This window comes from Populus euphratica, unplaced genomic scaffold (assembly GCF_000495115.2).
Source record: "Populus euphratica unplaced genomic scaffold, PopEup_1.0 scaffold235.1, whole genome shotgun sequence".
In the NCBI taxonomy this organism is placed as follows: domain Eukaryota; kingdom Viridiplantae; phylum Streptophyta; class Magnoliopsida; order Malpighiales; family Salicaceae; genus Populus; species Populus euphratica.
This window is the reverse complement of record NW_011500117.1, coordinates 301,342-328,488: the sequence shown is the minus strand read 5'-3', so window position 1 is coordinate 328,488 and position 27,147 is coordinate 301,342. Positions and strand designations below refer to the sequence as shown.

Below are 27,147 nucleotides of genomic sequence, written 5' to 3'. Positions count from 1 at the left end.
TTTAGGAGCACTGGGCTCTGCTATTTAAATAAAAATGACGAAGAAAACGAAAATTTACGGAATATTCCGAAGCTACAGGAAACAAATGGCAGAGTTTGCAAAAGCAACCACAAACATGTTTAGACAGGTAAAGACGACAAAAAGAGTTGGAGGAAAATCCAGAATACAAAACAAATATAGACCGAGTATTCCAGCACTCACTGCGATTGCGAACTTGGAGTTGTGACATCTAAGCCTGCAGTCAGATGAACACATTAAGTTCACCAAATCATCAGTAATCACATGTGAATAAGAAAAGTGGATGACTATACCTTGTTTGCAATGTTGTTTGAGAGCCAGTCCAATCCCTCATACAGCCCTTCACCAGAAGTGGCGCACGTGCTCTGGATGTACCTGCAATGAATGATTTAGACAGTCAGTTACCAAGAGGATGGTGGATTGCTGGAAAAGGAGGGCATCTGACCGTAATAAGTTAGCTTACCAGTGGCGCTGACGAAGGGAGTGAAGGCCAAGCTTATCAGTAATCTCAGCGGCATTCATTGCATTTGGAAGATCCTGTTTGTTTGCAAACACTAGCAGCACAGCATCCCTCAACTCATCCTGCAAATGCAACAAAAGCAATTGTTATCACACAAATCATGCAGAGGTGACAAGTCAAATTACAGCATGTATATCTGCAGCTTCCACATTTTCCTAATCATTATAAAATGGGGAGCAGTCTGGTACCTCATTCAACATCCTGTGTAGCTCATCCCTAGCTTCAACCACACGATCTCTGTCATTGCTATCAACCACAAAGATAAGTCCTTGTGTGTTCTGGAAGTAATGTCTCCACAAGGGGCGGATCTGGGGAAGCAAGATAATAAGGCTTCAGTTGATAAAACAAATGAATGGATTAGAATATTAAAATCATTCGACTGATTGTAAAGGATCCAGATCAAGAGCACGTTATTATTGCAGTGGCTATGCTACAGTGGCACTTGGAGACAGGAATTATAAAAGCAAGCACAGATCTATCCATTCAAGATTTGACCATAACAATAAATACTTCAGCAGGAAAAGGTATAGCACAAGAATGCAACAGCTAGCATCACTAGAATTATTTGGCAGAGGGCATAGTAATGCATCTAGCTGTTCCAATAGCCAAAAAATAAAGATTTATGCAAACAGTGCTATACACAATACAGCAAATGATGTTGTCAAGTGATAAGGCAGCATAATTGGAAAACACTTGCACTAGTGAATGTCTCAAAATGTAAGGCACCAAATAAAGCCTTTCCCTTGATAATCAAAGGAAGCAGCAAAGTATAACCATGGCATAACATGTTTAGCTTATGATTATTTTAAGTTCTGGTGAAGGAAAACCAGATCAGCACTGGACCATCCGTCCATAAGCACTCATTTTCAATTACGTAGGTTCAACAACATGATGGCTTTCTGACCATAGAGGCTTGAGTTCTTGAAAGCAAACACGATTAATGGCTTTCCTTGTGATCAACCCAATCCACTCTAAACCATTTAATGAAGGAGAAAAGGATGCTATCACTACTACAGCCCAAAATGATAACAACCTTCATGCAAAAGATAAAAAAGCCAAATCAGTACTCAAAAGACACACATACCTTGTCCTGACCCCCGACATCCCAAACAGTAAAGCTAATGTTTTTGTACTCCACGGTCTCCACATTAAATCCTGATCAAACATCATCATCATCAGATCTAAGCCCAAAAGAGAATATACGGAGGATAAAAAATAATTTCAAATCAAGGCAATTAACATCTTGTCCCCATAACAAAGTGAGACTTACCAATGGTAGGAATGGTGGTGACAATCTCACCGAGCTTGAGCTTGTAGAGAATGGTCGTCTTACCAGCAGCATCAAGACCCACCATCAGAATACGCATTTCCTTCTTAGCAAACAATCGGCTAAACAACTTGGTGAAAGACAGCCCCATTTTCTCACGTCTGCCGATATCAAAAGTTCAAATCACTAAATGTAAATCCCCTAGCCTAAATCGAATGCAATTCCACACCATTATCAAAAACTAGATCTCCGTCAGCTTCATTTAAAACATTTCACATTTCAAAAAACAATAACAAATCAGAAACCTAATTGATAAATGAACCATATCAACAGCACATACGAAAGAAAAAAAGGACTCAGTTATTCAATTCAAAACACATTAAAACGACAGTTTAGACATGCATTTCCAACAGATCAGGTACCAAACAGGATGTGTTGCATCTAGTGATCTCCAAATCTAAAGTATCATCACATGATTCAAATCATGCAAAAACAAAAGCATAATATGAAGATCCATGAGGCGACACCACATCATAATCAAGATCAAGCCATTCCGAGACCAAATCGTGCTCTAACTCTTAGATCAGGACGTAGAATCCAACAGACAAACATTCAACAATTCGATAACGAGAGTGATCGAGCACGGGATCAGGATCTAGGGTTCCGAATTTCGGAATCGTCAAACACTTGCCTGACAAGGAGCCGAGAGAGGGAGAGAGAGATCTACCTCAGAGGAGAGGATAAAGGGGAATTAAATTGAAGAGCAGGAGGAGGAGCTGTCTTTCAGGGAAAAATATTTACACGTTCCAAGAGTTTGATCGTGTGCATTTATAGGACTTAACGGGATCCTTTTCCTTTTTAATCTTTTTTGAACTGTCCAATACGCCGTCAATAACCGTGACCATGTGGTTGCCTATTAATGGGTGGTTAACTGGTCACTCTTGTTACGCCGTTTACACGACGCCGTGGCCTGCGTTAGTTGGAGATTGCACCGTGTTTGGAAATAGGAGGTGTGTTTCCCATTTCGGGATCGGGCCTTTCTGATCCCGGCACTTGGAAACCCTTTGCCTCGCGTCATTGTTATCGTGCTCTTATTAAATTCAAGCTGTCTCCTGTCAGACTTCAGGCATGAAAAATGCAAATATTTTTTCTTACTATTATCTTTTCGGCCGAATCAGTGATCAATCCGTTGATACACTTTTTTTTCCTTTCGAAAATTAAAATAAACTTCTAATAAGTCAACAATTTTCATATATTTTTTTTATATCACGAATAGCATTTCCACACGAGCTATTGAAATCACAGTTAGACTTGTAAATTTTATAAATTTTTACGTGTATGAAAAAAGAAAAAAAAAAACCTCCTTGAAATTTCAAAACACATCCTAGATCAATTAAAATATTGACGTGAGACCTTATATTAGAATCATGCTACCCTTAATCCTCCCTGCAACTCCATATTTTTTTGAGAATCAAATAACGTTTAAAATTATGATAATAATTGATTTTTAAGATTTTATTTTGTTTGCAAATATATTAAAATAATATATTTCAATATAATACAACAAAACATAAAAAATTAATTTTAAACAAAAAAAAATCATTTTTTTCTTAACCCTGAGGCAATGCCGTGCAGGGGTGGATAAAAAGAGCAAAAGGGAGCCGAATAATCAAATCTGAACTTGCATAGGATCACTTCAGGATCAACAATTCAGGATTTGCGTGTATAGAATGGGGCAATAATGAGTCTCTCCAGATCACGCCGCTCTCTATTGGAACCATTTTTCAAGTCAAGTTACCGAATCCCTAACAAAGCACATGATCCAATGACCACCTGTAGCACCATCAATGCCTAGGTAAAAGGAACAAGAACATGTTTTACAAGATGGGACAGTGAGGGAAATGTCCACCGGCGAATAAAATACAGTTTAACACTAGTATCATAGCTCAGTACAAACCCCACAGCATGTATTCAACAATTTCGCATGCCAACTGTGGGGCGACCCAATCCTTCGAGTGATCACACGCAACCATCTTGTTATTACTTCCTTGCAACAAACGCGCATAGACATTCCTTTTATTTCTAGTCGTTCAACCCAAGATAGACTACTAAAAAAAGGAGGAATCAAATTTTCTAGCAAGGACTAGGACAAGGGGTGCGGAGGATGGATGCCTGACTGTACTAGCTACTAAGAAAGCGTTAGATGCAAATCTTGAGCTGCGCATGTTGCTTTTAAACCAGTCATGCAGAAAATGTCATGTCGGACAACCCTCCTGTCATCCTTTCAGCCTTCTCTCCACGTTCACCTGAAAATGGTGAATGGAAGGAAAGGGTGTTGTCAGAAATCATCATAATCGCTGAACAGGAAGGTTTGGATAATTAAGAAGATGCATGCCTTGATCCATCAGAATAGTACAGACAAAAAGGCAGTGTTGGAAGAAAACAATGGCTTACCAGTGCGAATTCTTATTAAATCTGCAACAGGTACCACTGCAAAATAACAAAACCTCATTGGAAATGCAGGTAATATATCTAAGCCATCTACTAATTCAGAGATCAAGTTACCTTTCTCTACTTTTCACAGTCATAGGTATAATTAATTTAAATTATAAGGGAGAAAGGCACATTCACAATCGTTTAGATTCATCCCAAGAAATGGTTAGCAAGCTTGGTTTCGCATTGCAAGGTTGCATCCTGCACTTGCACATTGCAATTTCAGTTTTATTAACCTCCAAGGTGAGTGTGACTGCAAAAGAGATATGCATATAGCATGGCTCTCTGATAGTTCACAAGGTGAGGTTTAGATGCAGCTATGAACTATGGTTTCTGACAAGAGAGCTTGCCAAAATCAACCCAATTTTATATGATATCTATCCAATTGCGAGTGCTCCAATTAATACTTTTTACATTTTAATCCTTTAAAGGGTCCATACAAGTAACTGAGTAAGAAGTCACATGGAAAGAAAATGTGCATGGGACTTCAAGGGAGAAAATAAATGCAAGGCACATGTTAAAACCTACCATCTGAGTCCAAACTGTTGTAGCTTGTGAAATCAAAATTAATCAGAGAATACAAATTGCAGCTTAGAGATTTCATGCTAACACAGCTCTAAACACATATGAAATACAGATATACTCTGGGAGCTATCAAGTGTAATACCATCAGAAGAAAATAACCTTAATTCATCTGTTCACACTTTCTTATTTCTCTATTTGCCTATAAACAATTGTACTTCCAATAGCTGTAGTTTTATACAGCCTACACAAGACAAGCATACTCAAAGGGTATTTATAAACTGCATCGCAACCACAATGGTCTTTAACAATGTATTTCTAAGTAGTATGGAACACACAGAATGAAGCCATGGAAGACTCCAAAGAAAAGAAGCAGTTTCCATATATATTAGAAAATTACAAATCTCAAATACCTGACAACCATCTAAAGTTGCAATATGCTAGCAGTTAGCACACTTGCTAGAAACTTTCACTAATTAAATCTGTTCTCCATATTCCCAAGAACCATATAAATGAATGAGGCCAAGAAAAAGAGCAACAAGAAAATGCAAAAAAGCAACACAGCACAAAAACTACTAAAGCAGAGTAAAATAGAAAGCAAATCGAACCAAGTTCAGATAAAATTTCAGTTCCTTCACATGTAATAATATACACAGATAAAAGCTTTAAGATAAAGTGTAATGGAAATCAAAGGATCATGGAATCTGCTATCATAAAGATTAATTTTGGAGTCTTACAGAAAATCTTGCCATCTCCAATCTCTCCAGTCCATGCCTCCTCTTTGACCTTTTCTATAACAGCTTCAACCTAAAACAACATAATGTAAAAGACAAAATGGACAATTACTCGGCAAATGGACATCTGTGAAATTCTTTATAACAGAAGAACAATAATCAATTCTAAGTGCACATATCATATTTGAAATAGTACTTAGGCTAGTGGTATCCTGAATACCTGGTCTTTGTTCACTACAATCTCCAACTTCACTTTAGCAACAAACTTGTCTTCGTAAAACTCTGAGCCTACAGTGTTAAAGCAAGAGGTATGGTTTATAAATCATTTGACTGCTCTCACTCATATAGAAGTGATTAACAGACAGTACTCATCAAAAGGAGACGAAACAGAAAGTGAGATGATTCTATAATAGGCAACTATAATCAAGTCATCTCATTATGGAACATCTAGAGGTACAAAAAGAAGAGAAACTTTCAGTGGTTCAAGTAAAAAGCTTACCACCATGCCTCTCCTTTGAACCACCTTGAGCCCCAAAGCCTCGAACATCAGAAACAGTAACACCACGAATACCAATTTTCAACAGAGCCTTCATTTTTCAAAAAAAAAAAAATAGAAATTAGAACCAACTGTAATCAACTAAGTTGCCTAGCAAAGAGTCTTAAGAAGTTCAATTGTGGAGCACAAGAGAAAAGGGATGATATGACCCAAAATGCTGCAGCAATAATGAACTCAGAAATCCGCATGGTCAAATAAAACTTGCACCCTGTTTTTTGCGATTATGAGATTGTACAATATCATCAATTCATGTTACTAAAAGCATCTCAGTTTCTCTGCATACAAGAAAGATAAAGTCCAAATTAGAAACTTTCAGTTAGTAACAAGATCCAATGAACATTGTACGAAGTTCCAAACTTATATTTTCTTCTAATTGTGCTCTCTCGATCACCCAATTCCACAACGGTGGTAGCTAGAACTAAATACGAAAATGGTTTAATCATCCCTAGAATGACACAACCTCTAAAAGTAGAGTGCCAAGCTTGAAATTCCTGGAATCCTTCTCTATCTAGAAAGACTAAAACAACACTCAAGTAAGATTCAAATTTATCCTACTAATAAGGTGGGTTCATCATCAAATTTAGGCCTGCAGTATCCAAACAAGAACGCTAAGCGGCATGAATAACAAACAGCAATGAGCTAGCTATTCATTCGACATATTACTATGACATAACTGGATTCAATATTAGATGCATCAAGTCAAGTAAAGGCAGCGAACTTTTTGAAGTAGTGGATGGATATCAATATGGAAATACAAGTAAACGAAGCACTGAGTAGAAATCATAGTAAAATGCATTGGGTCGGACCCGTCTAGTCTTACCGAGGAAACTTGCGAGACTCGCCAGGGCCTATTTCATTCATCACAGATTCAACGGAATTAGAGAAACCAAAAGGAATCAATAAACAGTAATATCTTATATGCTGCCGAAGAAGAAGATTACCTCAAAATTGCTTCTACCTTGTAGAATTTGGCATCTGGAATATAGTCTAAACAATCCAAACATACAAATCGTTAATGTTCATGCCATCTCTACATTCAAATGTGGAGAAAAAACTAAATTAACGCATACCAGGAACAGAGGAGCTTTGGGCTCTAATTGTAGGAATAATGGACGCATTTCGTGAGGTGCTTAGGGTCAAGTTAAACTGGGAGGATCGAGGATTCTTCAACTTGAGAGGTTTCAAAAGGGAATCAAAAAGAGGGAGTTGTTTGTTGATAGAAGAGTGAAATTGAAGAGAAGTGAGGGAGCCTGGTTTCACTGCTGCCGAGGCCATTCCTATTTGATTTTCGTCGAATTTTGAAGAGATGAAGCTACAAATTAGCTACTTATACTCTCTGTTCTAGACCGGAGAACGGAGAAAGGAGATGCTGCGACGCCCGAGCGAGCGGGCCTTGAGATTAACGCGACTTTTCTGATCGAAATGACACGAGGAAGGAATGAGGCAGGCTTTGAATTAAAATAAGAGTTGCGATGGGCCTAAGTCTTATTGGGCTCAAGATCTTACTTCACCCAACATATCCACAGTCCAAGGAGTCCATGAATAAATAAATAAATAAAAATGAAGAAAATCACTACCGTTCATTTTTCTTTTCCTTGATATTTGGTAACACGACACGAAGAATAAATAAATAAATAAATTTAATATATAAAATCAGTTTAAATATTTTTTTTCCATTCAAAAAGAATGAAAAAATGATAATTCTTAAGATGGAGAACTAGTTTTATTTAAAAGAAAACAATAATCTTAAATATTTTAAAATTAACTAACTTTAATCATTTTTTTATGTATAATAATTAAATATTATTTAATTTTTAAATTATTCGGTAGTTATATTTACTAAAAAAACTATATAATATTTTTATTATTCTTTATGATATTTATGTTTTTTAGAAAGAAAGAATTCATTTTATTTAATTTATTAAGAAAATATTTAATAACAATCTTTAATATAGCATGGAAATAATTTCCCCATAATGCATATGCGTGAGCTTGCAAAGCAAAACAAACCCCAAAATATAAAGGTAAAAGTCAGAAGAAATAAATTTTAATAGTCAAAGCACAATGAACAAAAAGTTTCAGGGTTCGAAAAAAAAGAAATTATGATTAGTGAGGTGAGCATTCTAACAAGTCTGCATGAACAGTGATATAACAAATAACTCATATTTTATAAATTATAAACTCAATTTATTTATTTTATTTTTTTAGGTTTCAATTTTGATTTCTTGAACATAAGGTCTTGTACTCGTCATCTAAAACAACAAAATTTAATCAATTTCAGTTTAATACCCATAGAAATCCCTTTGTTCGTAATAAGATAAAATAATAATAAAAAGTCCAACAAAAGTACATAATAGAGATACAAAGAAAATTATATATAATTACACCATTCCTAAATTGTAAAGTCTGAATTAGGGTATATACAAATGTTTATTTTGAGGATATTAAGGATATGGAACTAGTTAGTTAAAAATGCAATAATAAAGGTGAGACATATGAATCCTTCCACACTTTTTAACCTTCACTAGAACCCCTAGGAGTGTGAAAGGTTGTTATCAATTACCTTTCTCTCTTGCAAAGAATCAATCAAATTAAATTTTAGACTTCATAGTTAGGATTTTGATTTTTTTTTTTTTGAAGATTCGATTGACAAGATGATATAGATAAGGTTGGTCGAAATCAAGCTGAAATTTTTTATTATAAAGATGAAAGGAAGGAATTGATAATTTTAATTTGTTAAAATGATGGCTGGAAAAAGTTGTTGCTATCAACGAGATATAGAGATAAGAGAATTAGAGGCTCATCTTTAAAAAAAAAAACTAAATAAATAAAAAAAATAAAAAATTTTAAAAATAAAAATTAAACTATTATCATTTAGTAATGTTCCTATTACCTAATTTTGATGAGTTAAATCAAATTAAATAGTATAAATATTACATATAACCTGATTTTTTAACACCCCTTTTATAAAGTTGGGTGAACAGGCTCCTCTGTGCATGAACAGTGGCATAACAGTAACTTCCCTGCCTCTTATTAGTTTAATTTTATTATTTATTAATTTTAATTCTAGCTTTCTTCACATATTTTTTCATCCATACTTTAACATCCTTTCACTTCCCATTTCCATTGACTTATAAGCAGCTTGACGGTGGTGATTGTTGAAAGGTTACTTAGAAAAATGGCTGCAAAGGAGGGAATTAGGAGTGGTAGGGAAGGTGAAGAAGAAGAGTATGTGTATAGGATAAGCACAGACAAAGAATGGGAAGAGTTGCAGAGAAATGGATCTTGTTTTGGTGGACAACTTGACAAATCTTGTGGCTTCATCCATCTCAGCAAGTTCGACCAGGTCCCCTCCACTTCCGTCCCTTCTCTCTCTAGATATTGCTCTTGTGCTTCGATTACTCGTCTAAAAATAATTTTGTAACCTCCCCATATTCATATTTTCATCATAGCATTGATCTTGGCAAGAATCGGGAAACAAAAACAGAAATCAGGCTTTTAATTACTCATTTATGTGCTTTTCCAAGAACTGGTGGAGGTTATGGAAAATCTTATGATTTATTTTAATGCGGGATTAGTTGATAAAAAATACTCAGTCGATGAAATGAGAAATTTGGTGGTTTTGTTAGTATTCAGTATCCAAACTGCGGCTAGCTTCCCAAGATGGCAATTTCTTTTTTCTGATATCCATCCATTTTTAGTGAGGGATGATTTAACGATACTCAACTATTTATGGGACGGTCTTTATATATATATATATATGCAGGTGATGTCAATATTGCAAAACTTTTTCCTGAATACTAAGGTGGATTTGTATCTGCTTCAAATTGATGCTAAAAAGGTTTGCACTTTTATCATTTTATGTTTATTATGTCTTTCATTGATTCGTCAGAGGTATAATTAAGCTATTAATAGGAAGGGAAAGACTACAGATTTTCCATGTGATGCCATCAATGTATAGCAAACTGAATTTCATGTTAGGGAATGATGAACAATTGTAACTAGGAAGTGTAGAAGTACTTTCTATGAATGCTAGCATCTAAGGATACATTCTGATAGAAAGGTTATAGCTTTTCTGCCCAGTCTGCTCCATGTCTAACACTTTTAACCCGTTTTGAAGTTTTTAAGTTGTACTGTACTCTATTAGGCAATTGAACTCAATCAACAATATGGTAAGTGGTTTATATTTCAATTTCGATTTAAGTTTCCCCGTAATAAAAGTTTTAGAAGAGGTTATCCCAAGTTTTTTTTTTTTTTTTTGCTGGTTATAATTGAAAAAATCAGCTGTGCTGAAAAAAAGAAATACTAACCAGATATTGGACTGCACTTTTATCATCAGAATTCATGGAATAGCGTATGTTAGGTATTGCTTCCTGAGGGTTACTTCCAAACTCACCAACGAAGTCTCTGAAGGTTCAAGTTACTGAGACTTGAAGGTGCTAATGGAAGGACAAGCGGTCAAAACAGGAACGTGTAGAATTAGGAGTGGGGGGTTTTAGAAGTTCAGACCTCAGGCCATGATTTGAAGGAATAAGGATTGAATGGCGAGCAATGCTATGTTTTCAGGTCCTATTTTGGAGTACATGAATCATTTGGTTGCATCTATAGTTTCCTTTGGTTGAATTGATTATGAAGTCGCATAGCAATAATACCAAAATTCGGATTACATAGTTGCAATGTTAATCCTTGGCATTGCTAATGTCTCATGATTTCAGTTCTACGCTGAAATATAGGTAATCTAATTAACGTGCGTGTTTGTTGCAGCTCGGGGATGGATTGGTATACGAGGTCGTGGATGGTACCAACAGCTTCCCTCATTTCTATGGCCCTTCTCGGAGTTTCAGTCCCCTCCCTCTAGACGTAGTTATAAAAGCAGAGAAGCTTGTTCTAGCAGATGGCCAGTTCAGTTGTAGTTTGCTGAACTAAGCTGCTCTACTTCGAGATTTAACATTTTTCTGTGCTGAAACAAAAACAGAAAGATATTTGTGACCTAAATGGACCTATTGAAAGAGGCTCAATTTGATAATTCTTATCTTGTTTTAAGCATGGTCGTGAAAGTGAAATACTCTGTCGGCAATGAACTTTAGGTAGAAATCCATGATACAACAGATATGATCTAATATAATTTCTTGTGCTGTAAAGAGGAAGTTTGGAATTGTCTGCCTAACCACATTCACTTTAGAAAGCCCTTATGGTTGTTGAATGGGATGGACGAAGCAGTTCCATGATACTCCAAGAAAAAAGGGAGGAGGATTGGAGAGTTCCAAGTCCACCTCCTTTCACCCCAAAAAGCTGGGCGTATAATCTGGAGCTCGAACACGGTAGTTCAATGTCCATAACTCTTTTCATGCTAAGAAAAATATCTACCAATTCTTGAGTGCATATGAGCTGAAGATATCTGTCATGTATATGCAGCACCCTAATAGTAATTTGCTAAAGAAAACAAGACGCATATGGATAAATCGAATATCAAATGTAAAGAAGGCAAGCAAGTCGCGGGGATAGCTCAGTTGGGAGAGCGTCAGACTGAAGATCTGAAGGTCGCGTGTTCGATCCACGCTCACCGCATTGCTTTTTGCCCTCTCTATTAAAACAACTCTTTCGGGGGACGTCACCGGATTTGATAATCCTTTTGGAGCAGGGGCGGTAGATATCCCTCCTCCCCTGCCTGTATACTTCCTCATTCCCCTCTAAGCATTCAAAACAAAGAAGAATCAGGGTCCTGATTCAATTAGTTTCACCCACAAATCCTCGTCTCGGGGACGCAGCGGCAATGAGCTAACAAGCGGGACAACCTTATGGAGCAGCAAGTTGGCGCAGGTTAATGATGGCGATAATTTTAATATTCGTGAAGTTGCCATTGGCAAGGGATTAGCAGGTGCACTTCAGCAGCAGGACAAGGAAAAGAAACGAAAGTTCGATGATTATGATGATGACATGACAAAATACTTTGAGCAAAAGGGGAGATGGGCTCGGAAGGATTATGACTCCAAGAGAAGCGTTTAGAGCTCTTTATAAGTTTCATGGAAAGGGACTAGGCAAGAATAAGCAAGCGAGACGACTGAAGCGATACAAGCAAGAAATCATGAAACGTAGTACCTTTGGAATTACTGTTTGTCCAGAAGATGAGGGAAGTGCACGCTTCGGTTATGCTGGGAGTGATAGTTATGATTATTTTTTAAAGTTTTTTTTATTTAAAAAAATATTAATAATATTTTTTATTTTTAAGAAGTTATTTTTGAGATTAATATATTAAAATGATATAAAAATATTAAAAATATATTAATTTAAAATAAAAAAAAATTAATTTAATTTTTTTAAAAAATACTTTTAAAAAACACTTCCAAACAGACACTTCATCTCGCTCCTTTTACGTTCTTCTAGTAATTGTTCAATAAGTATTATTAATTATTGATTGACACTTCATTAGAATTACTATAAGTTGTTTCAAGTTGTTTACTGTACTTAATTTGAAACTAGTTATATGAAAACCTTGTTTAGTTTTTTATTTTTTTATATTTTAATTTTTTTTTTAAATTATTTTCTTATATTATGAAATTGTTTTAACATATTGATGTTAAAAATAATTTTTTAAAATAAAAATAATTTTAATTTATTTTCAAGTAAAAAATATTTCAAAAAATAATCATTGCTATACTCTCAAATACTCTTAAAAAGAAGTGATGTACATGAATTTAAAAATATAATAGTGATTGTTTTTTAATATATTTTTTATTTAAAAATTTATTAAAATAATTATTTTATTTTAAAAAATTATTTTTAATATTAAAACATCTAAATTATTCAAAAATATATATAAAAAATTATTTAAAAAAAAAAACACCATTTGAAATTGTATTTCAAATGCCCCCACATCTTCATCATTGTTGACTCAATCATATGATCTTAATGAGTGTGATTTCTTTGCCATTAACTTTCTTTTGCTGGTGTTCATTACAGGAAAAATAGATCGTTTGCCCCCATTTTAGTTCTCTTGTGGCCAAGGTTGTTCTTGGCGAGGTTTATGGAAAATTGGGTTCACGTGGATATATAAAGTACTGCCATCTGTCACCATTTCGGCCTTTTTGTAATAATTGGGGTTTCCAATGCCTTGGCCAGAAACCGTGGACAGTAAGCACACGTGTGAAGGGAAGAGTGGAAAAGGAACTGCTACTTGTTTCTATATTTTGGTAAGAAAAATCACTATTTTTTCTATGCCTGTCTTGGTACTTTTAATAATTATTGGAATATTGTTATTTATCTTTTTTTTTTCATTTCGATGCCAATGTCCTAACAATTAATGAGCTAGTCAGTTATAGTTCTTTTTGGTGGTTATGATAAATTTAGTTTTAAGAATATAAAAAACATGAATAATATAAGAAAAATAACAATTGTAAAAATATATAAGATTTTTAAAAAAATCATATAACGATTTTAATTCATAATTTTATTATAAAATATTTTCTTTTAAGTAATTTGATTCTCTATCAAGTTTATAATTTATTAAATAAACCCAAGAAACTAAACTAAACAAATTATAAAACCAAAAAAATAAAGGAAAAGGTAACAAACTACAAAAATAAAATTATTAAACATATTATTTAATTTTTTAAACTAAATATAAAAAATAAAAAATGTTTTTAATTTAGAAAAAAAACTTTTGTATTAGTCTCCTCCTGTTAAAAAAACTCATCATCATATTTAAATTACTCCTAACTAGACTCTATTTATATTCAATCAAGACTCTTTAACCTCTTTTTTTTTTCAATCACTTTTAATGTGTAATAATTTTAAACATTAACTTTGTTCTTTTAATCTTAAAATTTATATAAGAAACAACAATTAACAAATTATTTCAACTTTCGATGGTTTTTATAGTAATATATTACAAACCTCAAACTTATTTTATTAATATAAATTGTATTCACATAGCCTTTGAAAACATCTACTTATATGATATCAATAAACTTATAATATAAAATATTAACATAATTTAAATTAATAATTTTTTTTTGTCAAGCATATTCCATATTTTCTTTACACTAAATCTCTAAATCATTAGTGAGGAAACTATTAATGATATTATCACTATCATTATATCATTGTATATAATATTATTATCAAAATAAATATTATAAATTAATAAAAGATATCAATTCATGCATATCTCATCATAAACATGATCAAGATCTTTGTAATAACTATCCTAAAATGTTATAATGAGAACCAACAAACACCATGAAACAATTTATTAAAGATGTTAATTAAGTTAATTAGAATGTCAAAAGATAAGAAGATAAATAAAGGGTTTTGAGGTTTAAATTTTTTTAATAGATAATTTTGATTAATAAGTATAACTTTTAATTTAACTGATAAATTATTCTAAAATTTTATGAGAAGATTTTAAAGGTTTTTATTTGTTTTATAAGGTTAAAATTTAGTAATAATTAAAGTTTCGGAAGGTTTTATAGTAAAATTTAAAAATTATTATGTGAGAATTATATTATTTTTCTAGTTAGTTTAGGATTATTTTTCTTTTAATTTATGGATTTATAAAAAAAAAAAATCCCATTTTATTGGTGGTAGTTTTTCCATATTTAATAAGGACAAATTGGCAGCAAAGAGAGAAATTAATCGTCAAAGTTTCCATGTTGATTAAGGATTCATAGTCAGCAACTTTTTCAATTTTTTTCAAGCACATTAAAAGCTCGCCTCCTGAGCATTATTTGCTTGGATTCTAATCCTGGTTGCCAAGTCGGCAGCCCTTTACTACACATAAGCCAGCAACCCTCACATATGCAAGGGTGGAAGGTTTTGACATTCTTTTTGGGAGTACGACAACTTATTAGTTTATGTAGACTTGAATTATTTATTTTACAAACTTAGGATTTTAATCTTAATTAGGTTTTAGTTTAGCTCATTAACCCATTAAGGTTTATTTGCTTTGTAAACTATAAATACCCTATTTAAAGGGTCAAACATGTTAACCTTAGTTTATTTCAAATAATATTATGTGTACATGTAAGGTTGTTTATGCTTTAGATTTTTCATCAAAAAAATTTTAGATTTATAAAAAATTCACTATTTTTGTGATTTTTTCCCTATATTTTCAATACATAATTCGTTAATAATTCATATTCTTTTTTTTATTAAATAACTTTGATGCACAATTATTTATTTTTCTATGATAATTTGATTGTAGGTTTTTTAGGTTGTTTTTTCTTGTGTATAGGTTGAAGGATTCTTATCCTCTACACTCATATTAATTGGTATCAAAGTAAAACTCTAAAATAAAATTTTATCTTTCTATCTATTTATTTATTTTTAAATTTCAATGTTATTTGTTTGTTTTTTCTCGGTCTTGATTTTTTTTTGAAAATATTACATATAAAAAAGTTCATGTTCAAAAAGGCTATTGCCAAAAAGTATTGGAGAAGAAAAAAAAGTTAAAATCACAAGTTGTTTTATTCTGTTGTAGTGTTTATTCTATTATAGATTAGGTTTACAAAAAAAAAAAAGAATTGACGAATAAAAAACATTTTAATTCATATTAGATTGTGGTTATTGTGAGCTTGATATTGATTTTAGGTTATTTGAGAAAATTACAACTTAATGTTTATTGAAATCAATATGTATTATCGATTAATTCTATTTATTTGTTATTATTATTTCAAGTCAATATAATCTATTATGATTTCAAATTATTAGAGTCTTTCTTGCATTCATTTTTGTTTTCGTATTTTTTTTTGTGTTTATTGATATATTCATTGCCATTTCATTTGCTATTGTTGTTCTTGTTGTAAATTCATATCATTATCTTTATTATATTTATTGATTGTTGTGATTCTCAAAAGATATGGTTAATTGTTATAAGGTTGTGATTTTTTTATTTTTTATTTTTGCAATTAGTTCTTTAAAAAACTAAGAAAAGAGAGCATGAAACGTAAAATGAAAAAAATAAACACTTTATTGTGAGAAGATATAATTAAGTGAAACAGAGTGGAGTGATATCTTATTAAATATAAACACATAAGAATGTGTATGATGATATATTTTATTACTATTAATATGAAATTTTAAATTTCAATAATGTCTTTCAAAAACAGATCATCACCTATAACAAAAAAAAAAAAAACTTATTGTTTAAGTTGTAAGCTATGTAACATATGAGATTTGGTGAAATTTTTAATAAAATAGAGAGAAGTGATCACAATTGCTAGTTTATGAAAAGAGTCAATTTGAAATGGTTCTATTATCATAAGATCATAAAAACATTTTACCCCATCTTAAAATGAATTTATTAACAAGAACCAAGATGTAGAAGTTAAAGATCTTGATTATACATCAATCAACCAAGGTGATAGATCTCACCAACCTATAAACTGAAGAGATGAGAGATTTCATTAATATAAAAATTTCAATCATAAAGGTATAGAAAAAGATTTTGAATATTGTGATGACTTTAATAAAAAATTAAGAAGTATTTAGATAAAAAGTTCTAATGTTTTAAGAAAAGAATGGTTTTAAGATATGTTTAAAGCATGAGAAAAAGGTTTGGTTGATTTTATATTGTCACCACTATTTGATGTCGAAAAAAATAAAACTTGTTATTATTAAATTGATTGAATAAAACATGATGGGATTAACTTGAATTTTTGTTTTATACCTTGAGCTATATATCCTAGTCTAATTCTGGTCATTAAATAAACAAAACTTTGATAAATAACTCATGAATTTAAAACAAAAATAGATCACATAAGAATTATAATTTATAATTTTATTATTGAATATTCTTTTTAAGTTGTTTCTCTTTATAAAAAACTCACAACTTATTAAATAAATAAATAAAATAAACATATATAAACTTGGAATAAAAAAAAAATAACTAACTAAAAAACTAGAAAAAAAGAAATTATTAATCTTATTATTTAAAAAAATTTCATTGAAAACCCCCCTCGATCACCTACAAATTTACTAGAGAACAAAAAGGTACAAACCAAAAACACTGATAATCAGGTCATCCCCCTCCCTCAACTTGTTAGAGGTCGGTTATCACGGGTTTTCATCACGGGTCTGATTTCAAGTAATAAGAATCACTCATCAAGTAAACCAAGAAATATGAATCATGTCCTTGTAATACTTTACTATTAGTGTCTTTGTCTTAACATGCCATGCTTCTGTTTCGGTGCAGGATTTAGAAACTGCGTCCAAATTCTCACCCCATGCGTAGTTTTCCATGCCTAGATCAACTTCACTTCAGAAAACACATAAATACGGAGCATTTTTAGCCATTCTAAGCAAAACAGATCAAAATGAGTGCAAGTCTAATAAAAATCCTACATCCTTTTTCCTTCACGCCCACTATGATTCTGTGTTTCTTCTTCCCCCTTCTGATTAATTGCCAGTGCAGCAGAAATCCAGTAATATTCATTTTTGGCGACTCCAATTCGGATACTGGTGCTTATTATTCTGGTCTTGGTTTGATGTTTGGAGTTCCCAATGGACGCTCATACTTTAATCAGCCAACAGGCCGATTATGCGATGGACGATTGGTCATTGATCTCTTGTGTAAGTCCAACAGGATCCTTTGTATCTGTTAACCATCTTTCCTTACTACTGACGAGTTTCTGCTTCTTTCAGAATGTTACGTAGAATAATGCTAACATGCCGCATCAAAATTGCCATCCAATGCACGGATTTTGGACATTAGTACTCCAAACATTTTATAATCAGGACCAAGTTCATAAAGACCATGGATTTTGTGCATTCTGAACTTGCCTCCACAACCTCTAAACAGTACTAATCAGAGAATTATCATCTTCATGACACCAGACATAAAATTTCTTTTGTTCATCATTCTGTGGCTACTGTGGATCTGTTTAGTAGCGTGCTGAAATATGGTTGAAATTGTGTTTTGCTCTGATAGCATTTGATTAATTAATATAAACTATCATTTTGTATATTCTTGAAAACTCTTTCTTGAAATCTTGATACCAAAAATACTATAATTTATATATATTTTTTAAACTGTTATGATAAAAGCTACCACAATCCCGAATACACACAGCCTCTTGAACCTTTTTTTTCTTTTTGGAATATGCAGAGGCTAGAAACTAGACTGGCCCCATGTTTTTGGAGAACAACTGACCAAACAAGCTCCTCTGTCGCCATTATATTCTGTGTATACTGCAGGCGAAAGTTTGAATACGAGTTACTTGACCCCTTATCTAGAACCATTGGGTCCAGATTTCAGAAATGGAGTTAATTTTGCTTTTAGCGGTGCTGCCACTCAACCTAGATATAAGCCTTTCAGTTTAGACGTTCAAATTCTTCAGTTTCTTCGATTCCGAGCTCGCTCCCCTGAGCTATTTTCAAAAGGTACTTTGTTAAAGAATAATAAACTACTGTTATATGCTCCTTCCAAGAAGAATTTAAATGCCAAATAGAGTTCAGTTCTCTTTTTGCTTCTCTTGCTTTCATTTTAGGCTACAAAGATTTTGTCGATGAAGATGCCTTCAAGGACGCAATTCATATAATTGACATTGGACAGAACGATCTTGCTGGTTCATTCGAATACCTTTCATACGAACAAGTCATAAAAAACATATCATCTTTCATAAAAGAAATCAACTATGCTATGCAGGTGATTCTTCACTTTTCACTAGCAATACAAAATTTGATATTTAGCCCTTTGAAGTGTTTTTCATGGAGAATTGACTTCGAATGTAGAATATATATCAACATGGTGGAAGGAACTTCTGGATACACAATACGGGACCTCTGGGTTGCCTGCCACAAAAACTTGCTACCTTCGACAAAAGGAGCAGTGATTTTGATCAGTATGGATGCCTCAAGGCTCTTAATGATGCAGCAAAGCAGTTTAATGACCAGTTGCGCGTCCTATGTGAAGAACTTAGATCTGAGTTGAAGAATAGCACCATCGTGTACGTGGATATGTACTCCATCAAGTATGACCTCATTGCGAATGCTACTACATACGGTATGGTCTCGTTCCCAAATTGTATGAAGTTCATCAAGCAAATTTAGGATCTTTGTGTTAGTTTCATTGTTGAAGAAAATACATATTTAGCTGTGTGTGGATCGCGCAGATTGCGAATGTCACCTCGAGCTGACAAACGTTTAAAATCAACAGGTTTTGAGAATTCATTGATGGCATGCTGCGGTTATGGCGGTCCACCATACAACTATAATCCTATTATTACCTGCAGCCGACCTGGTTACAGCGTGTGCGAGAGAGGATCAAAGTTCATAAGTTGGGATGGAGTTCACTACACAGAAGCTGCCAACGCAGTCGTTGCCTCCAAAATTTTATCTACTAATTACTCGACTCCTCAGATTAAGTTTAGTTATTTCTGTAGTAACTAGCTAGTTTGCAGCTTGATTGGAATTTGCTGATTTTAAATATCCTTGGAAATTTAATTCTTGCAGGAACTTTGCAAGCAAACCAAGATGAAAATTTTGGAGGTACAATACAAATTTTATTATTCATCCCCTTTTAACTTGAGGATTTTTTATTTAAAAAAATTATTTTCCTAAAAATACATGGATATTTAGCAACATATTAATGGAGTGAGGGTTTATTCTAGTACTTTAATTTAGATAATTTTTCTTTTTTAGTTTTTTAAGATTTATTTTTCTTGCATGTGAATACGTAACCACTAGATCACGAATTCACATCTCCAGACACGTGTTTTCTACGTCATGAATTTTGGTAATTCGAATTCAGACGTTGGAGGGGTGCTAGAGGTACTGGCCTTCCCCATGGCAGTACCTTTTTTCCAGAGGCAGTGGACAGCTAGGTGACGGCCGGCTTGTGATTGACTTTTAGGGTTTTTTTAGGCCATTAATTGGCTTGAGTTCAAGTTTAATTGGTTTAATAAGATTACTAGTACTTTTCAGATGTTTTAAATTAAAAATTAGTTAAAAATAGGTTTTTTATGCATAAAACAACAACCCTATATTTCTATCAAACCAACTATTGGATTCTAGGAAGCTTCAAATAACACATATCTTTTTTTATTCAAATAATTAGAACGGACAATATATTATCATTTTATTAACTAAATAAAAATAATTAAAAGCCCATGTGTGGACTTGTTTTTGCTACACTAGATGCTTGACCTAGTATATCTAGCCCAAAATTGCCTGATGATTTATTTATTTTTATTTTTATTTTTATTTATTTATTTATTTTTTAAAAATAATTTTTAAATTTATGCTTTGATTAATACCCATTCTCTATTATCTTTTTGGTTTATTTAACATTTTTTAAATATTGATTAATTTTGTATTATATCAAGAGTGTTTAATTTTTTAAAAGATTAATATGATTCATTTGTGATTTATATATATATATATTAAATATTTATTTTTTATAATATTTTTAATATGTTCAATCTTGTATAATATTCCTTTTCTTTCATTTTATTTTATGTGTGTATCATTTCTATTAAAAATTAATTTTAATAAAGAAATTTATTAAACACAATTAGATAAATAACTTATGTTGCGATATTAAACATATTAGCTATTAAAAATTAATTTTAATAAAGAAATTCATTAAACACAATCAAATAAATAATTTATGTTGCGATATTAAACATATTGGTTTATATTTATTTTTTAATTTTTTTAATTATGTTTTTATTCATTGTTAATGACTTTTTACTTATTTATTAACATATTGGTTCTTTATTCATTTAATTCGACATGTGCATAAATTTTTTAATTTATATTTATTACTTTTTTATGTAAAGAATAAGTTGAAAAATTTTACTTAATTTTTTTATCATATATTGGTGTTTTCATTTTGATTATTATTTTTATGATTTTTTTTAATCTTTCCATTTTTTAATTTATATTTATTATTTTTTTATGTAAAGAACAAGTTGAAAAATTTTACTTAATTTTTTATCATATATTAGTGTTTTCATTTTGATCATTATTTTTATGATTTTTTTTAATGTTTCCCTTAATCCTTTTGTAAGAGTTTTATTATTTTTAATTTCGCCTTTCAATTCAAGTTGATTTATTTGTCTTGTTTTCTTTTCTGATATCGTCTTTTGACATTATTTTTATTTTTTAAAAGGTTTTATGATTTTTTTAATTTTTTTATTGTATTATTTTGATCTAATAACTTAAGACACATGTTTCTCAGGTTAATTCAAACTTATTCATCCCTTAATGTTTAAATTACTTGTTTACCATGCTAGCTCGAGTTGGCACACTCTAATTTTTTTATTTTTTTTTATTATATTTCATCATTCCATCTTTAATTAACTAAAAAATAAATAATATTATTTTTTGCTCTTATATAAAGGTGTTTTTTCAATGTTATTGTGATCACTTTTTTTATATATATGTTTTCCTATTTGCTATTGTTATTTTCTTTATATAATTTAAATAAAATCATCTTAGTTAGTTGGTTGGAACTATAATACCAGTTATTAGATTTTTGTTTCAAAATACACTTTGAACTTTTAAACATTTTACTTAAAAAATAATAAAGACTCACAGCACAGCTTAGCGCGGGCACCAGTCAAGTAAAAAACTAAAATACAAACAAAGACGACTCCCAATTAGTGCAAGTGAACGGAGTAGGTAAACGATGAGACACCATTCTATTTTAGTTTAGTTTATATATTAGTTTTTTAAATAGTGCAAGTGCCCCAAATCAACTTCAATGTGATTGAGGTTGCGGAGTGTGCAATGCAAACTCACTCCCAAGAAATATAGCCCATTATGCTCTCTGCCCAGCCCAACCTGCTTCCTCGCCTGCAGATCCTGAAAAGAAAACATCCAGGAAAGAAAGAAACGGAACAATTGAGGGTTCTTGTGATTTCACTGCTTGAAAGGAAATTAAACTGAAAAGAAGGAGCTTAAAGAGAGATTGGGTGTTAATTGGATAGACCTTGTCACCTTGAGCATGATTTGATATCTTGCAAAATATAATTCTGTGTAGTGAGTGACTGAGAAAGAAAGACTAAAGCAATTACCTGCGAAGTTTGCAAGAGGATCTTTGTTGCTGGGAGGGATTAATGCATTTACCTGTGTGGTTTTCTTTTTTCTAATTTGGGCTCTAAACGGCTGCTTACTTCAAAACACCATGCGAGCTGAAGATGCTCCACGCCTCCATGTTAATGGAGGCAGAGGTAGCATAGCACATTTTAAACTCCAGCAAATTTCAAGTACAGAACAGGGTCTCTTAATTACTAGCTGGGCTCCAAGAGAACAGGCACTCTAGAGTCTAGGCATTTTGCTGTTTACAAGTCAACTTTGAACACCCCACCGATGGAGCTCTCTCGCAGTGCTATATCAGAAGCATAATTTTGCTTTGCAAGGACCCTCTCCTGCCATGTTACTTCATCATGGGCTAGAAGATAATGCATGTTCCTTTAATTCCAACAACCTAATGAGAATTGCCTAGTTCTTTTCCCTGCTAGAGTTCTGTCTTCTACATTATTGATCCACATTATTGATCCGAAGAGAATTAAGACATGCTAGTGCATGCACCAAATAATTGCAGCTCAAATGGGACATCCCAGAACAAAATTGCCGTTCAAATTGTTGTAAGTGACCTTTTTAAAGCTATATGCATCATTCAATGGTCCTACCACTTAGTCAATGGCTGAGATTGAAAATGATATATATATGCCTTTATGGACAAATGGTTTTGTCTTTGCCTCACAATTTTCAATTATGAGCAAGAATAAAGCTCCTCTGCTAGACAAAATCATTTGAATGCAACTCCAGTCTATTTATTTTATACCCAAAAGAAAAAATGTATGGAAACTTGCTTTCGAGTAAATGTGGGCTTTGATTCTTTTTTTTTTTTTTTTTTCTGGCGAGACATTGGCAGTAGTGAACTAGTAACGTGTTTTCAATATCACTAGAATATAAGCGATCCTTCACAGCGTATAAATATAATTTTTCAAAAATATATATAAAAAATATTTAAAGTACCTATAGCCATACCAAACCCAAATAAATTGGGTTTATCAGCGTTTCATATGTTTGTCAAATTTCTAACGCTTGATCCAAGTTATTATTTGAATATGATATTCAAGTAATTTAAGTCTTGTTTATTTGTTATATTCAAATAAATATAGATTTAGTATAACTTTTTAAATTTAAAAATAAAAAAAAATATTAAAATATCATAATATCCCCTATAATTATAGAAAATTACACAAAAAAGTATAAAAGAACAAAAATACTCTCATATATAAAACCTTTTTTTTAATCTTTTCTAATGCTAAAGATGTATTAAAAAGTTTGTGAAAGGTCAAAAAATTCCTAAACAACAAGTTTTAATTTTGTTAATTTTAGAGTATAGAATAATATTTTAACTATGTAAATAAGTATGAAAAGACTATCATATATCCGCTGAAACGTTTAATAACTAATAAGCCTATAAAAAATATTAAAATATCACCTAAAACAAAGGTTTTAATTTTTTCAATAAAAACGAAAAGATAACTTTAGCCCTATGTTAAGCCTTTAGAGCTTGGAAAATTCATCATGTAAATCTATAGTGAACTACATTTTGATCCACAGCACACTTGCTTGTGGTTGCTAGACCCAAACGGTTTGATTTAAGCCAAGAAAATTAAAAAAAAATATTTGAGATTTTAATATTTCGTATGAAAAAGTTAAGAAACAATCTATATAGATATAAGCTAAAAGATTATTTCAAAAGATTTTTTATTGCACATTGAAAAGATATTATCTTATTTTATTAAGTTGAAATATTTTTTAAAAAAATTTATTCTATATTAAAATAACATAATTTTTTTACTTGTGAACATAAAATATATATATTAATGGGTTTCAAATCTTACATTGAAAAAATAAAAAAATTTTATTATTATTTATATAGTGAACTTTGATATGGATTTATAACCAACTAAAAAAGATTAAAAACAGAGAGGTCTCTAGCAAAAAAAAATATATATTTGAAAAAGAAAGTTTTTACTAGGTTCTACTAGGTCACCCGAGTCTCGGGTTGAACTACTAAGTCAGGTTAGGTCTGATAACTATGCTTAAACAATAAAATATGTTTTTGAGAGTATTAAGTATAACTTATTCCCTTATTCTCTTTCTCAGTAAACCTAATAAATTAATCCTTAAAAATTTAAAATATAGATTAAGGTTCACTTTTGCACTGTTATTTTTAAATATTTTTTAATCAAGCACTTAGGCCTAGCAACTAGTAACCATGCTAAACATTTGCCTTGGTTTGGCATAACCCAAGCGTTTGGACCTGACAAGCATGTTAAACCCAAGCACTTTAAGTGTGACAAACATGTCTAATTTGACAAATAACAAAGAGAATAATTATGCACTTTAATTATTAATGAGAGAAAAAAAAGAAAAACACAAACAATCAATCACTTTAGCGGCAATCCAATCATATTATCTATCTACACACGTCACACCATGTGGAAAAGAGCACAGATACACATCTAATAAGATGACAAATGACCAGATTTGGCCTCCAGAAAGCATCACACGCGCCTTTTTAGCAACGTGGGCGCACCAATTCACTGGGGAAGAAAAAGAAATCCAAAGAAATGTCTCATGAAAAGAAGAGAAATTGAAAGTAAACTACTATTACAATCCATAGTAAAAGGTCTCTTGATCTACAATTATTTTCGCACACCATGTCAAACCCAAGTGCCATAAGTAAAAAAAAATCAAAGAAACATCTCAGAAAAATATGAGAAATTCAAAGTGAAATTACTATTACAATCCATATTAAAAAGTCTCTTGATCTACAATGATTTTCTCACACCATGTCAAACCCAAGTATCTTGGGTCTAGCAGTCATGGTAAACCCGCGTCTAGGTTTGGCATGACCTAAGCGCTGGGGCTTGGCAATCATGCTAGAACCCTGCATCTGTTGCTTGGCAATCATGCTAGAACCCTGCATCTTTTTTTGAAAATGTAGGAATTCACTTATAATTATTTTAAAAACATATTTACTTGTATTTTTATCTGTCTTTTTAACTAAATATATTTTTATCTTTTTTATATTTTTTTCTTTTATTTTTGGACATTAATCTCATGTGTCCCTAAAATTCATATTTTTTTTATTAATCTCTAATTTTCTTGAAGAAATTATCTACAAAATCACACAAATTAAGATAGTTAAAAGGATAATAAGTCTTTTACATATACAATATTTTTTTTCCTACAACATAATGTATCAATTCAAAAGTTTTCTTTTATGATCATATATTTCAAAAAATTTGTATATGCTAATAGTTATAATGTAGAATAAACTCTTCTTATAACAAGCTTTGACAATTAGAACATTCAATATCTTAAATTTAAAAAAACATGAATCCTTTAAAATACTATCCAACACTTGGATGAAAATATAAAATTAATATTTTCATCTATAATGAATACAAAAAAGAAAAGTTTATTTTTGAAAACTTGAAATAAATCACTTAGAACTCATTATTTTCTCTCTCTTTGAATATAACAAATTTATAAAATAAGTTACACAAACGAAAAATAGTTTGCAGTTAAGTTCTACTGCATATGAATGAAAAATCATGCTTGAATAAGACAGTGTTTGTTTTTATAGTGCAATCGTGCTTTTAAAATTTTTAAATTTTTTTGACTGGATCGCTTGAATCCAGTGTAGTTGCCAGATCTAAACCTGGGTTCGACATGGTTGTCAAACCTAGGCGCAAGTCCAGCATATCCAGGCACGCGAATCTGGCTTGGTTATTAAGCCCAAACACATGGATCTGGAATGATTGTCAGGCCAAGCGCTTAAGACTTAGATCTGAACCTAGGCGCAAGTCCAGCATATCCAGGCATGCGAATCTGGCTTGGTTATCAAGCCCAAACACATGGGTCTGGAATGATTCTCAGGCCAAGCGCTTAAGACTTAGATTTGGCAACCACACTAAGCCAAAACACTATGAATCAGACAACCATGCCACAACTAAGGCGCACGGGTCTGACAGCCATTCCAAATCCAAGGTGCATAGGTATGTCAAATATGCCAGATTTGAAAAACAATAAATAAAAAAGATAATTATACATTTTAGTTATCAAGAGAGACAAAAAAAAAACACAAACAATCAATCAAAGTTGTAGGCCTATGTCTTACCTTTCCATCCATATAAATTGGACCTAAATCTGAGATCTGTAGCTCCAGATATGACCCAATTACCGAACAGTGTTCCGGTTTGGATTGCACCGACATCTCTTCTCTAAGTTTGACCATCTCTTTATCCATGCAATTTAAGTTCTTCAAGTCATCAATCAATCCTTTTATTTATGTGATAGGCCTCAATTTAAAATGAACATTTACCTTAAATTAAAGGTATCTTATATTATTAGATATATTATTATAAAACATGCTTTAGTTAAGGAGTTATTGATACTTCAAGTGCAAAATTATGATATAAAACCATGATAAAAATACACTTTTAAGTACTAATCAATGGTATATGACTAGATTTGACAATCAAAAAGTGTTATATATATATATTTTTTTAATAATGCGAGCACCACCTACTCTCTAAAAAAATCAAAGAAAAGGTAAAAAATTAAAAATAAAATTTATTAATAAAATCTTTTAATATACAATAATTCCCCCGTACTATTTAGTTGTTTTTTATAATACAGAGGGCATGGATCAACCTTCCATGATTCGTTCAGATGGCTTGAAAGTGTTGAACCACACGAAAAGAATTGTGTAAATAGTTGAGAGGAATAAGAATTCGAAAAGGGTCCACGAGGGGACGGGATATAGCAAACTTTAAAAAGAAGGAAAGGAAAACATAACACGCCAAGAGCACGCACTTTTCATCGTGGAGATGAAGGTGTGATCACGGAAGTTTCTTCCCGACACTAATTATGTCATTGACCGATAATGATAATGCTTTAATTTCATGCGATACTCATTTGTCTAGTGATTCTTGTTTCTCACACTATCTATAGTTGATGTTTGGATAATACAAGAATTTCATTTAAAAATAAATAAATAATATTT

At 31.8% G+C, this 27,147-nt stretch overlaps 4 protein-coding genes and 1 non-coding gene across 8 annotated transcripts; 3 read left to right on the top strand and 2 right to left on the bottom strand.

The window, feature by feature from the left end:
- LOC105109986 (ADP-ribosylation factor-like) lies at positions 1–2,638 on the bottom strand. Of its 3 annotated transcripts, none has more exons than XM_011004875.1 (7): positions 2,533–2,638; positions 1,809–1,966; positions 1,623–1,693; positions 727–846; positions 482–600; positions 312–393; positions 1–235 (listed from the first exon to the last, which is right to left on the bottom strand). In XM_011004875.1, exons 2-7 carry the CDS (start codon positions 1,954–1,956, stop codon positions 230–232), a joined length of 546 nt encoding a protein of 181 aa, XP_011003177.1. In that variant the 5' UTR covers positions 1,957–1,966; positions 2,533–2,638; the 3' UTR covers positions 1–229. The 3 variants fall into 3 exon arrangements, with proteins under 3 accessions (XP_011003177.1, XP_011003176.1, XP_011003178.1); XM_011004874.1 differs by having other exon boundaries at positions 2,497–2,623; XM_011004876.1 differs by lacking the exon at positions 1–235 and having other exon boundaries at positions 306–393; positions 2,497–2,624.
- Positions 2,639–3,500: 862 nt separating this feature from the next.
- Positions 3,501–7,552, bottom strand: GLB1 (nitrogen regulatory P-II-like protein). The gene is made up of 8 exons (XM_011004872.1): positions 7,181–7,552; positions 7,052–7,097; positions 6,931–6,958; positions 6,054–6,141; positions 5,775–5,842; positions 5,558–5,627; positions 4,260–4,295; positions 3,501–4,111 (listed from the first exon to the last, which is right to left on the bottom strand). The coding sequence occupies exons 1-8, from the start codon at positions 7,383–7,385 to the stop codon at positions 4,047–4,049; spliced, it is 606 nt and encodes a 201-aa protein (XP_011003174.1). The 5' UTR covers positions 7,386–7,552; the 3' UTR covers positions 3,501–4,046.
- Positions 7,553–9,088: 1,536 nt separating this feature from the next.
- LOC105109984 (dihydroorotate dehydrogenase) lies at positions 9,089–11,158 on the top strand. 2 transcript variants are annotated; one of them, XM_011004871.1, is made up of 4 exons: positions 9,089–9,124; positions 9,252–9,456; positions 9,877–9,951; positions 10,875–11,158. In XM_011004871.1, the coding sequence occupies exons 2-4, from the start codon at positions 9,289–9,291 to the stop codon at positions 11,034–11,036; spliced, it is 405 nt and encodes a 134-aa protein (XP_011003173.1). In that variant the 5' UTR covers positions 9,089–9,124; positions 9,252–9,288; the 3' UTR covers positions 11,037–11,158. The 2 variants fall into 2 exon arrangements, with proteins under 2 accessions (XP_011003173.1, XP_011003172.1); XM_011004870.1 differs by lacking the exon at positions 9,089–9,124 and having other exon boundaries at positions 9,183–9,456.
- A 447-nt stretch (positions 11,159–11,605) lies between these two features.
- Positions 11,606–11,678, top strand: TRNAF-GAA (transfer RNA phenylalanine (anticodon GAA)). Its single transcript has one exon. It is a non-coding gene; the product is annotated as a tRNA-Phe (tRNA).
- A 5,585-nt stretch (positions 11,679–17,263) lies between these two features.
- LOC105109983 (GDSL esterase/lipase At1g09390) lies at positions 17,264–19,590 on the top strand. The gene is made up of 5 exons (XM_011004869.1): positions 17,264–17,678; positions 18,303–18,488; positions 18,596–18,753; positions 18,840–19,110; positions 19,264–19,590. Exons 1-5 carry the CDS (start codon positions 17,423–17,425, stop codon positions 19,494–19,496), a joined length of 1,104 nt encoding a protein of 367 aa, XP_011003171.1. The 5' UTR covers positions 17,264–17,422; the 3' UTR covers positions 19,497–19,590.
- Positions 19,591–27,147: the final 7,557 nt, after the last annotated feature.

What these genes read in the sequence shown, in the direction of transcription:
- LOC105109986 (XM_011004875.1), bottom strand. Translation starts at nt 1,956, where the DNA reads ATGGGGCTGTCTTTCACCAAGTTGTTTAGCCGATTGTTTGCTAAGAAG. An exon ending in TACACAGGATGTTGAATGAG is followed by an intron (nt 601 to 726) that starts GTACCAGACTGC and finishes TTGCATTTGCAG; the next exon opens with GATGAGTTGAGGGATGCTGT. An exon ending in TCCCTTCGTCAGCGCCACTG is followed by an intron (nt 394 to 481) that starts GTAAGCTAACTT and finishes CATTCATTGCAG; the next exon opens with GTACATCCAGAGCACGTGCG.
- GLB1 (XM_011004872.1), bottom strand. Translation starts at nt 7,385, where the DNA reads ATGGCCTCGGCAGCAGTGAAACCAGGCTCCCTCACTTCTCTTCAATTT. An exon ending in TTCAAAGGAGAGGCATGGTG is followed by an intron (nt 5,843 to 6,053) that starts GTAAGCTTTTTA and finishes TTAACACTGTAG; the next exon opens with GCTCAGAGTTTTACGAAGAC. An exon ending in TGGAGATGGCAAGATTTTCT is followed by an intron (nt 4,296 to 5,557) that starts GTAAGACTCCAA and finishes GTTATTTTGCAG; the next exon opens with TGGTACCTGTTGCAGATTTA.
- LOC105109984 (XM_011004871.1), top strand. Translation starts at nt 9,289, where the DNA reads ATGGCTGCAAAGGAGGGAATTAGGAGTGGTAGGGAAGGTGAAGAAGAA. An exon ending in ATCTCAGCAAGTTCGACCAG is followed by an intron (nt 9,457 to 9,876) that starts GTCCCCTCCACT and finishes ATATATATGCAG; the next exon opens with GTGATGTCAATATTGCAAAA. An exon ending in TTCAAATTGATGCTAAAAAG is followed by an intron (nt 9,952 to 10,874) that starts GTTTGCACTTTT and finishes TGTTTGTTGCAG; the next exon opens with CTCGGGGATGGATTGGTATA.
- LOC105109983 (XM_011004869.1), top strand. Translation starts at nt 17,423, where the DNA reads ATGAGTGCAAGTCTAATAAAAATCCTACATCCTTTTTCCTTCACGCCC. An exon ending in CCCTGAGCTATTTTCAAAAG is followed by an intron (nt 18,489 to 18,595) that starts GTACTTTGTTAA and finishes CTTTCATTTTAG; the next exon opens with GCTACAAAGATTTTGTCGAT. An exon ending in TGCGAATGCTACTACATACG is followed by an intron (nt 19,111 to 19,263) that starts GTATGGTCTCGT and finishes TAAAATCAACAG; the next exon opens with GTTTTGAGAATTCATTGATG.